The 13,595-nt window shown below is 38.1% G+C and overlaps 2 protein-coding genes and 1 long non-coding RNA gene across 4 annotated transcripts; 2 read left to right on the top strand and 1 right to left on the bottom strand.

Annotated features, from left to right (window-relative positions):
• Positions 1 to 621: 621 nt before the first annotated feature.
• LOC106331768 lies at positions 622 to 4,549 on the bottom strand. The gene is made up of 15 exons (XM_013770181.1): positions 4,398 to 4,549; positions 4,239 to 4,316; positions 4,068 to 4,151; positions 3,821 to 3,970; positions 3,678 to 3,746; positions 3,469 to 3,595; positions 3,140 to 3,212; positions 2,875 to 2,991; positions 2,250 to 2,369; positions 2,108 to 2,126; positions 1,862 to 1,943; positions 1,459 to 1,781; positions 1,215 to 1,330; positions 1,029 to 1,122; positions 622 to 904 (listed from the first exon to the last, which is right to left on the bottom strand). The coding sequence occupies exons 1-15, from the start codon at positions 4,539 to 4,541 to the stop codon at positions 839 to 841; spliced, it is 1,662 nt and encodes a 553-aa protein (XP_013625635.1). The 5' UTR covers positions 4,542 to 4,549; the 3' UTR covers positions 622 to 838.
• A 723-nt stretch (positions 4,550 to 5,272) lies between these two features.
• LOC106334021 lies at positions 5,273 to 5,889 on the top strand. Its single transcript, XR_001268507.1, has 2 exons — positions 5,273 to 5,387; positions 5,514 to 5,889. It is a non-coding gene; the product is annotated as an uncharacterized LOC106334021 (long non-coding RNA).
• A 1,276-nt stretch (positions 5,890 to 7,165) lies between these two features.
• Positions 7,166 to 13,555, top strand: LOC106334953 (importin-5-like). 2 transcript variants are annotated; one of them, XM_013773362.1, is made up of 20 exons: positions 7,166 to 8,516; positions 8,654 to 8,857; positions 8,939 to 9,043; positions 9,137 to 9,202; positions 9,281 to 9,445; positions 9,586 to 9,660; positions 9,762 to 9,916; positions 10,307 to 10,442; positions 10,527 to 10,596; positions 10,682 to 10,809; positions 10,892 to 10,948; positions 11,349 to 11,534; positions 11,632 to 11,724; positions 11,911 to 11,996; positions 12,087 to 12,153; positions 12,227 to 12,293; positions 12,387 to 12,523; positions 12,697 to 12,716; positions 12,824 to 12,890; positions 12,991 to 13,555. In XM_013773362.1, the coding sequence occupies exons 1-20, from the start codon at positions 7,287 to 7,289 to the stop codon at positions 13,150 to 13,152; spliced, it is 3,276 nt and encodes a 1,091-aa protein (XP_013628816.1). In that variant the 5' UTR covers positions 7,166 to 7,286; the 3' UTR covers positions 13,153 to 13,555. The 2 variants fall into 2 exon arrangements, with proteins under 2 accessions (XP_013628816.1, XP_013628815.1); XM_013773361.1 differs by having other exon boundaries at positions 12,625 to 12,716.
• The last annotated feature ends 40 nt before the right edge of the window (positions 13,556 to 13,595 follow it).

The following is a 13,595-nucleotide window of genomic DNA, read 5'->3' as shown; positions in this document are numbered from 1 at the left end:
AAAGTTTGAATATCCATAACTTTACAAATTAAATCAAATATCAATATTGTCAAAGACATACAAAAAAAAAAGTCACAAACACTCCCTTTGTGTTATGCTTTATGCTTTGCTTATTTCTAGCTCGTACTTGTTTTTTGTTTCACTAACTTTTTCATTGAATAACTATTTTTATACCATACATCAGGTTCGAAATTGTTCATATATATAGCTTAACTGTATGGTTATGACTTTTCCTTTTTTGAGCAGAAGCTTAAGATACTAGTTTATCCAAATGGGATTCAGTCGCCTTAGTTAAGACTCCAAGGCCATGCGAAGTACACAAAGCGCTCGCTATTGAACGCTAAACTAGTATCACGTAAAGCGAGAGCAATAATAGAGTTACTGTGCCTTATGATATAATCTATCGTCAAACTCTAATTAAACTAAAAAGAAGGCAGAAAATAATAGGATCTTCAACTCAGAAGAGAGGGAATCATATGGTCTAAGTCCTGTTTTGTCTTTGGTTGATGTTGATGAGGATGAATTGGAAGATGATTTACGTTTGTGGTAGTATTAAAATTCTAAAGATCATGTTTCTGAATCAGAATTTTAGAGTTTATGGTTTTCTAACCATATTTTAGATATTACTACTTTTGAACTGGTGTTTTGGCTTAAACCTTTGATGTAACCAATGAAAATTATCATTTTGCATGTGTAATACATACAGCGATCGCCATAGCTCGCCATGGCGCATGGCGAGTGTGGATCCCCTCTTCGCTTATGTTCGCAATAGTATATCAATAAGCAACATGTTCTCTCTTGTCCGATCAGCCAGTACACGATGCTGTCGAGACATGCTTCATAGGTTTGTTGTTGGTGAAGTAATGTGGACCCCCAAATACTTGTCTAGTACATTCTTAAAGGCCTGTATAACAAAAATTTATAGAATTTGATGATAAGTCTTTTCTGCATCAACTAAGTCTGATATACAAAAAAGTTCTCTCCTTTGATTTTACTATGGTTCACACTCGATACAGTGGGGAACATACCTGAAATGCAAAAGTCTCTTTCCTAGTTAAAATTATATCCATCGCAGCAGATTCATCATCGAAGGCACCATAAAATTCCTGATAGAACTGGCTCCTATGAATTGGAAAAGGAAGTCAAATAACACGTTACTCTTCAGTTTCAAAGTATGGAAATAAAACACTAGAAGATTTGCTTTCAGAACAAACCTATCTTCTTCACCACTCTGTTGGTCAATCTCATCAAACTTCTGTGTTAGGACTTCCGCAGCAACAGGTGAGAGCATGTGGAGTATTAACGCTTCTAAGGTTCTTGGAAAATAACGCTGAAATGAGTTTAGATGATACGAGTATGTTACTTCAAAGAACTTAATCTCCATGTAAAAAAATTAAAAAGTTATCCATTTCGACCAAAATGATGAAGTGCGCTAGAAACCACTTATTGTAAACTTACTGCCATTGCAAGGAGAACATCCCGAAGTTTAGATGCTTCTAGATTCCAAAGCATATGCGCAACACGATCATCTTCTAGACAAGACAATGCATTCACCAGGATCTTGCTACTGTCCCTCTCTGAAGCTATGTCTGAAGAACGGGGTGATGTGTGCTGCAGTTCCCTACTTGTACCAACAGCATTAACGTGGTCATGGACTAAGGAAATAAGGTCATGAAGTGCGTGGGAAGCAGAAGGATCTAGTTCGGGCAGCAGCGTTTTCTCACGTGATGTCCCGATGCCTTTTTCAATGCTTTTATTTCTTGAGTTATCATCCCCACCTTCTGCAATGATTCCATCACCGGACAAGTCAGACAAGACATTGAAGGTTTTCATAGGATTTAAACCATCAGGGTCTTATTACCTGATTGACCAATTTTACATTGGTCAAGATGATCATACGGTTGCTTCAAATCAGTTAACGAAGGCCTCGAAACTACCAGGCTCTGTCAAAATCCAAGTCGCACGGTAAATATAGGGTAGTAAACTTGGCAAATGTAAGTTAAGGTGAGTAGACGAACCTACATTTTTAAACTCAAAATCAGGATGAGTAAAAAAACTATCATAATTTCCAACAATATGTACTGATGAGACAGAATAACTTACATACCATTTCTTTGTCTATCAATCTTATAGTATGACACAAGATGCAAGCACATGGAAAGAAAAAAAGAACAGAAGTTAGGAAACAAGACAATAACGGTAACGCGAAAAGATATTATTTATAAAGAATCCAAGATTTATAATCAAACCTTCTTGTAATCCGGCGAAGATAATATGAATCCATATGTTCCGGCATGTTAGACATAATGTTTGATTGCCACCAAAAATTGACAGCAATAGTCAGCTCATCGCTATCCACCTGATGAAACCTGCAAAAAGTAACATGATAATCTGAGATAATCCATTAATCTTCTACTGAATACCGTCACATCATTTCTATAAGGCTTACTTAGTAAATTCTCAAAGCTTAAATACAGGCAATTATATTACAAAGTACTTCTCCTAACCAATGAAGTGTCATTTTCATTAGCATGACACTAAGCTAGCTAACAAAAATACATGTCAAGCATTGGTTCAGAGGCTCTAGGCATATGCATACTACATAACATGCGCTATCTACACACCCACAAACTAAACAAATGCCAATTATTCAGGCGGAGACATTTTCTTTTGTATACGTTAATTTAGTAATTAAAAATCTAGAATAGCGGCGCAGCCAGAAAAAGCTACGTAATAGAGACATGATAACTTCAAGTGATTCGGAAACACTTTGACTCATATGATGCAGGATCTATTAGAATATATTTTAGCAATTTCAGCGTATTCTTATGTAATACTAGGAGAGCTTTTCTGAGAAAAAATGAGTATACTCACCAACCTTCGGGAATGAATACTGCATCACCAGCCTTAAGAGTAACTTCCTGTGACTGCTTGAGGGAATGCTCTGCTCTTGGATAATCTGATAATTTCGGATTGTCTAGACCAACCGAACTACATGACCAGGAAAAATAATATGCAAGGAAATATCTCGTAAATAGACATTGGCATAACAAATCATTGATACGTGTGCAATTACTGCTGCGTGCTCAGGATATAAGTATATAACCACAAAAATGTTCGGAAAGGCCAAGAAAGATACCTGTGGTTTGACGCTTCTCCGTATATAGGCATAGGATAGAGCGAGGGACTGGCGGAAGGGGGCCACAAGACAACTGTTGACGATTTGAAGGTTGAAATTGATTCAGATGTAAGAAAGATTACAACATATAGTTAGATCACTGAATCTGCCAGGATGAACCTTAAACTGACTTCAAACTGGCTGACTTAACATTGTATAAAACCGCATGCTCTTAGTGTCAGTGCCGCAATTTCATTTATACATGGACCATACATTAACAATTTGATTCCACTAAAATAACAGAAACAACTTCATAGCAGCAGTTCAACACGGAGGTTATGATGGCTAACCTTTTTTACAGCCTGATACTACGCATAAGAGGTTATGATGTGGATCATAGTGGGTACTTGATCGAGCCTGTGCAGAGTTCATCCAAAAGTTTATAGGAGACAGTGACTTTCCCTCTAAGAGTGAGGGCTGCATCAACGACAGTAGACGTTAAGAAAGCTCATGTCAGCAGCTGAAGTACAAAACAAGAGCTGAAAGAAGATACGCATACCGTTTGAATATCTTGACTCAGAATCTTGAGTTGAACCTTCTCTTCTTTCCCATCATTCAGAATTGGAAACTGAACACATAAATAATACATACATGTGCATGTTCAATCAAACATATTCATAGACCATCAGAAGCACAACTAACCTGTGCTAGGTATATTTGTCCAGGTGTAGTAGGATCCTGAGGCAACAGAGGAGTTAGAGAAGCAGACTTTGCATCAACACCAGAACCATTCTCTTTGCTTCTCATATGCTGCTTGCAGAGTCTAACAAAATCAGAGAAAGGCATTGATACCTACAGGACAAACAAGAAACCAGAGACAGTTAATTATAGCCTCAAATCAGCTGAAACCTGCACGTTCACATCAATATCGAAATGGAGTTTTACTTACCCTCTCATGGCTTCTGATATCACCATTGAATATCGGAGCCGTCCTCGAAAGCATTGCCTCCACCTCAACTGAACCTGCACGCTCCTTCATACAGTTCCAATCGATGCAAATAAGATTTTGCTCCAATCTTCGATAATCAATCGAGTGATTGTAAAAGAAAAACACACACACCTCGAGATAATCGAGGCCATTGCTGAATGGATTCCACTTAGAACATGCCTCCCAGTCACTAGCACATCCTCGGAAAACCTTCAGAAGATTAAGATCAAGAGAATCGGATTCAGCAGGAGGAGGAAGAAAGAGAAAAGTGTATTGAGGTGAAAAAAGTACCGCAGGGAAGTTCGCGAGCTCGACGCAGGACTCAAACTCGGCGGCGGAGGGAGCTCTCTCGAAGGTCTGAATCGTCGGAAACCCGCATCCCGTCGGCATATTCATCCCTATCGACGGTGGTGATCCGTCAAAACTCAAAACCATGTTTTTATTATTATCTAAGAGCTTTTGGCGTTTGCGTTTGGCGGTTACATACGACTTATCCAAAAGCTTATTAATTGGTTCACTTTTAACCGTTTACAGATGGGTTACGGTGTTAGCGTTTGACGTTTGCTGATGGCTGTAAAAATGTTTACTAGGTTCATTTGAATCCCAGCTGACTCAGCAAAAAAAACCAATCATCTCGAACCCAATCTGTAGTCAAACAAGAACAGACAACTATTATATTTGAGATTCAACACAAGAAGCAGATCCAAGTTGTTTGAATACATTTATCACTTAAAAACATGTTCTGGATACATTGTGTCTAGTCCCTTTGTATTTGTCCCCGGGATTGCCCAATCCCAAAAACAGCCATGGATGAACAGAAGAAGTGCAGTAGCAACGCCGTGGTAATCTACTTAGCATTACTCATGGATACATTTAGTAAAATCTTTAATATATATATATATATATTAAGAATTAGTTGATTATAAATAATTAGTAGTTTGTGTTTTAAAAAAATCAGTTAATAATTCATATGTATTTTTCTTTACCATACAATAGTTTGACTGTTTCCGTAAACAGTTAAGTATGGAAAAAAATAAACACCAATATAATTACCACAAAACAAGTCAAACAAATCTACCCATTTTTTATGGATCGCCATGCAAGGCGAGCAACACTTCGATCTATAAATTAATCAATCTTAAAAGGAGCTTTTAACCATCAAACCAGTAAGTTTAAATTCAAAAGAATTAATCATAAACGTGTATATCATAAACAATATGTCGTCATCACAGTTCACTATCTTTTGCATCATTTTGATTGTTTTATCTCCTCTTCAAGAATGTATGCATTTATAATAGTTTTTATTTGTTCATCATCTATCTTTTTCACCATTGTAATTCCATCATCATATCCTCGATAATTGTTTTTCCTCCGAATGATATTGCTGTTACTTTTTTGTGTATATAGTTGTCGATGCAGCTAAAGGAACATGCGAGCAAAAAATATGCCCAAAACTCAAAACCAAAGATAAGACTTGCTTCTGTTGTCCCTCCACTAAGGGTTGCTCCGGGACCAGACAAAATTGCGAAGGTTGGTGTAAATAAATTATCTCGAGGAGCTGCATCAAGGATTTAAGAAAACCTGAATAATCATTTTATTTAATTCTTCCTAATATCTACTTTTGTTTTATGTGAATAAAGCATGCTCATCTAGAGTCCATCAAATACAATGCATGCCTATTGTATTTGTGTCCAGAGACTTTCGTATTCTATTCTATGCAATGCGCATCATTTAAACTTATTTTGTCTCCTTTTGTTTTAATTTGCTATTAATTTCTTAAATATTTCTTTGGGTTAATATCTAACAATAAGTTTTTAAAATTCATAGTTTTTATGGTAAATGATATGTTTTTTTATCTATTTTCTTCTACACGGTATCACTAGCACTGTGAGCAAGAGAAAGAAGCTACCAAAAAGAAAATTTAGAGATTTTTATACCTTCCTCACTTTTCTTAATTACATTGATTTTTTTTTTCTATCCAATCACATCGAAAACGGTAGTCCAACCGGAATTGAAGTTTCAAAAAGCAAAATATAGATAAAAATGGTAAATCTTATACCTTCTTTACTTTTCTTAATTACATTGATCCTTTTTCTACCCAATCACATCTAAAATCTTAGTCCAACTGGAATTACAATTTCAAAAGGCAAAATATAGATGAAATGGTAAATCTCATAACCTCCTTATTTTTCTTAATAAATTTAATCTAACCTTTATGACAACTTAGGAAAAACACTTTTATGACAAGTGTTATTTCCAATTTTTTTAATGATAAACCTTTGCCACAAAGTATGTAGTTTTCATATTTTTGCTCACCGTATAAAAACATAGAACGCTAATATATTTATTCCCATGTGAGAAATAAGATGATTGCCCTCAGTCTTCTTAGTACAAATAAAATTAACATTTTAAGGAAACAGTTATTTCTTTTGAAAGATTAAAATTAGATTTTTAAACATATTTTGTACTTTTACATGAACAAATTTAAGAGTTTATAGTTCGAAAAGAAGTTCCCAAAGATGGTGTATTGGGCTATTATGGCACATTGAGTTTGAAAATAAAATCCAGTAATTATAAGTTTTAAAAAATGGAGGGGAAAAAGTATGGTCTATTGTCGCTCAAAAAGTTTACCAAAAAGAAATATCAATATTGAATGTAATATATGAATTATTACTATATTCTAATAAGTTTGCCAAAAATATAAATGGACATTAAATAAAATTATCCATGTCATGTCTTTTAGAAGTCATGTCATCAATTTCAGTAATTATGTCATATTTGTTTTCTTAAATTGATTGTAGAGAGGACATGTGGTAAAATCACTTTGCAAATCTAGTCTAAAAAATTGATTATAGAGAGAACACGTGGCAAAATCGCTTCGCTAAGAGATCACATTATTATTGTCTATTTTTTCCCTTTGATTTAATAATGGGCTAACCCCGCGGCCCACAGCAGACACCACCTCATATCACGAATAGTTAAAAAAAATGGAAATAGAATATTAAAAACAAAAAAAATGGAAATAGAATATTAAAAACAAAAAAAATAATTATCTCTTCACAAATTCTCATCTCATCTCGTCCTCGCTTACTCTCTTTCTCTCCTCTCTCTCGACTCGCATCATCTGGGGAGAGAGATAGATAGCATTTCAACCCTAGTTTTTTCCCGCCGCCGCCCACCATGGCTTCCGATCAGCTTCAGCAACAAGCGCAGCTCGCGATGGTCCTCGGCTCCGATACGGCGCCGTTCGAGACTCTCATCTCCCACCTCATGTCCTCTTCCAACGAGCAACGCTCCTCCGCCGAGGCTCTCTTCAATCTCGCCAAGCAGACCAGTCCCGACACCCTCGCCTTGAAGCTCGCTCACCTTCTCCAGCTCTCTCCTCACCCCGAAGCTCGCGCCATGGCCGCCGTCCTCCTCCGTAAGCTTCTCACGCGCGACGACGCTTACCTGTGGCCGCGACTCTCTCTCCCCACTCAATCCTCACTCAAATCCTCGATGCTGTCTTGTATCCAGCGCGAGGAGGCGAAATCGATCTCCAAGAAGATTTGCGATACGGTCTCCGAGCTCGCCTCGGGGATCCTCCCGGATAACGGATGGCCGGAGCTGCTTCCGTTCGTTTTCCAGTGCGTGTCGTCGGATTCGTCGAAATTGCAGGAATCGGCGTTTCTGATCGTGGCGCAGTTGTCGCAGTACGTTGGGGAGACTTTGACTCCTCACATCAAGCATCTGCACGGCGTGTTTCTCCAGTGCTTGACTAGCGAATCCGCTAGCTCAGACGTCAAAATCGCCGCTCTCAACGCGGTGATTAGTTTCGTTCAGTGTTTATCGAACTCTAATGAGCGTGATAGGTTCCAAGACGTTTTACCTGCGATGATTAGGACGTTGACTGAGTCTCTTAATAACGGGAACGAAGCAACGGCTCAGGAGGCGCTAGAGCTTTTGATCGAATTGGCTGGGACTGAGCCACGTTTCCTTAGACGGCAGCTTCTTGATATAGTTGGCTCGATGCTTCAGATCGCAGAGGCTGAGTCCCTCGAGGAGAGCACGCGACATCTCGCGGTTGAGTTTTTGGTAACTTTGGCTGAGGCGCGTGAGCGTGCCCCGGGGATGGTTAGGAAGCTACCTCAGTTTATTGACAGGTTGTTTGCGGTTCTTATGAAGATGCTTGAGGATGTTGAGGACGATCCTGCTTGGTATAGTGCTGAGACTGAGGACGAGGATGCTGGTGAGACGAGTAACTACAGCATGGGTCAGGAGTGTTTGGATCGGTTAGCAATTGCCTTGGGAGGGAACACCATTGTTCCGGTTGCGTATCAGCAGTTTTCTGCTTACTTGGTTGCCTCTGAGTGGCAGAAGCACCACGCTTCTTTGATTGCGCTTGCTCAGATTGCTGAAGGTTGCTCAAAGGTAATTTCTTTGTGATGGCAACTGTATGGTTTGTTGCTTTTGCTTTTAGTTGGATATTAAATCGTGATTGTTTCTTTCATGATTTATTTGGCGAGGACTTGCAAAGGATTTACATTTTGATCTTGAATATAATGTAGGTGATGATAAAAAATCTACAGCAAGTGGTGTCCATGGTTTTGAGCCAATTTCAAAGTCCTCATCCTCGCGTAAGGTGGGCAGCCATAAATGCCATTGGACAATTGTCTACAGATTTGGGTCCTGATTTGCAAAACCAACATCATCAGAGAGTGCTCCCTGCGCTTGCTGCTGCTATGGATGATCTCCAGAATCCACGAGTGCAGGTTAGTTTTCCGTTAACTCTGTATATTTGTTAATATAATCTTCTGACGCTTTCTAAAGCAGTATCTTGCGACCTCATTTAGGCTCATGCTGCTTCAGCAGTGCTAAATTTCAGTGAGAATTGTACACCTGAAATATTGGCACCTTATTTAGATGGAATAGTGAGCAAGTTACTGGTGCTACTACAAGTAAGTGTATTGTGCAATTTTGTTTCTTTAAATAACTAACTAAAAAGAGTGCCCTCTATTATTAACTTTGGTTTATAACGCTGTTTCTGACAGAATGGAAAACAAATGGTGCAAGAAGGAGCTTTAACAGCTCTTGCTTCAGTTGCTGATTCATCACAGGTATATGTGAAGAAGTTATGTTACATCTATTGTTTTCCTTGCATGCAACTCTTGATCTGACATACTCTGAATTTGCAGGAACACTTCCAAAAGTACTATGATGTTGTCATGCCTTACCTCAAAACTATCTTGATGAACGCAACTGACAAGTCTAAGCGGATGCTTCGTGCCAAATCCATGGAATGCATCAGTCTTGTTGGAATGGCAGTTGGAAAGGACAAATTTAAGGAGGATGCTAGACAGGTGTGCTTAATGCATGAGTCAATTATTTTCAAAATTGATGCTATATGTTGTAATCTTATTTTTGTGCTACAGATGACTATCTCAAGCTTTCTATTTGATTTTCATCTGTCGAATGAAAATATTTTTCATGTCTATTCCAGGTCATGGAAGTTCTTATGTCATTGCAAGGGACTGAAATGGAGGCAGATGATCCAATAACGAGCTATATGTTACAGGTAAATTCTGTTTAAAACATGCTAGGCCACTTGGCCGATATGTCATTTGTAAACTTATATATGTAAATTCACTTTCTTATATTTACCTTACATTTTCTTAGGCATGGGCTAGGCTTTGCAAGTGTCTAGGCCAAGATTTTCTCCCATACATGGATGTTGTGATGCCTCCTTTGCTTCAGTCAGCTCAACTTAAACCAGATGTAACAATTACATCTGCTGATTCAGAAAATGAAGCAGAGGATTCTGATGATGAAAGGTTTTCTACTATTCTTTACACTTCATCTGATTGTTCTGATGCCTCTGTACCTGCTTTATTAGTTCGTATTCCTTTGCATGAAAACTACTTCAATCTTTTTAAAAATGGCATGAGTAATCTCTGTATGTTGTTGAAGCTGCAGCTGCAGCTTCCGCTGAATTGTTTCTTATTTTTTGCCATGAGATATTTATTATTCTGAGATTCTGTTCCTTTGTGACATAGCATGTTTTAATTGTTTTATATAACAAATAACTTCCTTCTATTTCTTGTCAAAATAGTTTTGTTGTTCCATTTTTTACTCTTACCTAAGGTTGCGATAATATGTGATAAATGTAATTTACGTATGGATTTGACGTGGTAGATTTGTACCAATTCGATTTCTTTATGCAGCATGGAGACCATTATCCTGGGAGACAAACGAATAGGAATCAAAACAAGTGTCCTAGAAGAAAAAGCCACAGCTTGTAACATGCTTTGTTGCTATGCTGATGAGTTAAAAGAAGGGTTTTTTCCCTGGATTGATCAGGTTTGTATGGTTGGTCGGCTCTATATTTTTGTCACTATCCTCTGCTGTTTTTGGGACTGGATAGACTGAATTAGTATATTGTAGGTTGCACTTACACTGGTTCCTTTGCTGAAATTCTATTTTCACGAAGAAGTTAGAAGAGCAGCTGTGTCAGGTACATCAGTAAATATATTGTCCATAATCCAATCTGTGGATCCATAAATGACAAGTTTCTAAATTGGATATTTTTTCTTTTCTAGCCATGCCGGAACTAATGCGCTCAGCTAAGCTGGCGATAGAGAAAGGAGAAGCTCAAGGGCGCGATCTATCCTATTTAAAGCAGCTTTCTGACTATATAATTCCAAACATGCTAGAAGCGTTGCATAAAGTTAGTGTGTATTGTGTTCATTTTTTCTTTCTATTTTCCCTTCCGGCTTTGATCCAATATATGATGATTGGATTTTATGTAGGAACCTGATACAGAGATCTGTGTGAGTATGTTGGAAGCTATCAATGAATGCTTGCAGGTAACCTTTCAATAGAATAAGAATTTATGTTAAACAATCCTATTATAAATTGGCCGCGTCAAGTCACTCCAACATTTCCATTTGACAATACTGCACTCTCTTTGGTAGGCTAAATGGTTTAGCTAATAATGGCCATCTATGTGATTGCTTGTATTGGGAAGCCTGTAGACCAATGATCGTGTGTTTCCCCTTACTTTATTACTTGTTTAATCCTTCTGAGCATAGAGTATCGAGAATGAAGAGTTATGTTGCCTTGACAGCTGGCCTTATTTTCAAGCTTTGTTTAGGTTTAGGGTATGAGATAGAGAGCTTTGAGCAAATCTTTTTTTATGTATCTCGTAGAGTAAATCGTAGCATTGCGTTGGAAAAATGGCACCTATAACCTGTCAATGTATTTCAGATCTCCGGAAATCTATTGGACGAAGGGAAAATTAGATCCATAGTTGACGAGTTAAAGCAAGTTATGACAGCAAGCTCTAGCAGGAAGCGAGAAAGGGGAGAGAGAGCTAATGCTGAAGACTTTGACGCTGAAGAGGGGGAGCTTATTAAAGAGGAAAATGAGCAAGAGGAAGAAATTTTTGATCAGGTTAGCTTTCTGTGATTAACCATTGTCAAATGCAAGTGTAATGAAGTTTGCTATCTTCAACGCTCGTATTCATACTTGATATATTGTCTGCACATAGGTCGGTGAAATATTGGGAACACTGGTTAAGACATTCAAGGCCTCGTTTCTCCCTTTCTTCGATGAGTTATCCTCTTACTTAACTCCTATGTGGGTAAGTTACCGTCATCACTCAAATCTTATTTTTCGGTTCTGTGATACCAAGTGGAGCTTTAGCACTCTGGTTCGGGTGAATAGAGTTTCTAAATATGTGGCTTTGGGGATGGCGCTGATGCAATATTAGTTCTAGTCTGCCTTGGTTTTTTGTTTTGATATAGATGTGTGTTTTTGTTGAGTTCAGGGAAGGGATAAAACCGCTGAAGAGAGAAGGATTGCGATATGCATTTTTGATGATGTTGCAGAGCAATGCCGTGATGCTGCCTTCAAGTAAAGGATATGCATTCACTGAATCTTTGTACACTGCGCATTTTCAGTATTCAGTGTTCTTATGTACTTTTTCGGATATTTGTTTGGCAGATATTACGATACTTATCTTCCATTCGTACTGGAAGCTTGCAATGACGAGAGCCCAGAAGTTCGACAGGTATATCCTACATTTTGTTATCTGGTGTTTCTGAATCTGTATACTAATTGATATGACCTCTTGTTTGTTTCAGGCTGCCGTTTATGGGCTTGGTGTGTGTGCTGAGTTTGGCGGATCTGTATTCAAGCCTCTTGTTGGAGGTAAAGTATACCTTTTGCCCAGTTGTAGGTCTTTAGGGGTTGTTTAATCCATGCTTTACAGATAAGTAGTAACACATGTTTTTGTTTCAACAGAGGCTCTGTCAAGATTAAATGTTGTGATACAGCAGCCAAATGCTCGGCAATCTGAAAATGCCATGGCATATGACAATGCTGTATCCGCTGTGGGAAAGATCTGCCTATTTCACCGTGACAGTATCGATTCTTCTCAGGTATAGCTTAAGATAGTTATCGCCATCTGGTTGCTTTGCACGAATACATGTGGGTTACTTTTGTTGATCTTTAAGTTTTACTTTGTTTTTGGGTTTCTTAGGTACTTCCTGCGTGGTTGAACTGTTTGCCTTTAAGTAATGATGTTATTGAAGCCAAAGTGGTTCATGATCAGCTCTGTTCAATGGTTGAGAGGTAACCAATGTGTTTAGATTTTAATTTTTACTGGGCGCTAGCTATTTTTTTTTTTGCATTCCTTGTGACCGACTGTCTAAAACGGCTGATTGATGTTAAACTTGCAGGCAAGATGTGGACCTTTTAGGCCCCAATAACCAGTATCTTCCTAAAATTATAACAGTTTTCGCTGAGGTTTGTTTGTTAATTACGCTTCTCATAGACAACATTTTTGATTTTTGCATTGTTGAACTGATAAAAAGTATCAATGTGTGTGTAAATCATGGCTGGCCAGGTGCTTACAGGGAAAGATGTGGTGACACAAGAGACGGCAGGTCGTATGGTTAATATACTAAGGCAACTTCAGCAAACACTGCCGCCATCGGCATTGGGCTCAATATGGTCAACACTGAAACCCGAACAGCAACACGCTCTCCAATCCATGCTTTCATCCTAAACGCACACCAATCTGTTCATTTACAGTGTCTTGTGAGCTTTATTTTTCCACCACAAAGCGTCGTCAGTTTTGCATTCATGTGTTTACATTATTTTTGGGTTTGCATTATTCACCATTTGTTGTTGGGAGGGATGAAGAATGGGTCTAGTCCTTCATAAGTTATGAAATGAAATTTCTATCGCTATGGTAGGAAAGTGTATATTAGAAGGGAAGGAAAGTTTGTGAAATTGGTAAGCGTCAGTTGGGAATTTGGTTGGGTTGTGACTCCCTGAAAAGACAGGTTCGATGTTGGCTTTATGTTTGGGAGAAAGATGAAGTTTTTGTTCTTTTTTTTTTGTATTAAAGTGAGAATTTTGAAGTAAATCATTCTTTACACATATTGCTATTGTTGATTTGTGATCTTTTGATTAGCTCTTTTTTTCTTCCTCTCTAAATTAAGACTA

Source organism: Brassica oleracea, chromosome C3 (assembly GCF_000695525.1).
Source record: "Brassica oleracea var. oleracea cultivar TO1000 chromosome C3, BOL, whole genome shotgun sequence".
Lineage (NCBI taxonomy): Eukaryota > Viridiplantae > Streptophyta > Magnoliopsida > Brassicales > Brassicaceae > Brassica > Brassica oleracea.
Note: the sequence above shows the minus strand (reverse complement) of the source record. Positions and strands in the feature narration are given on the sequence as shown.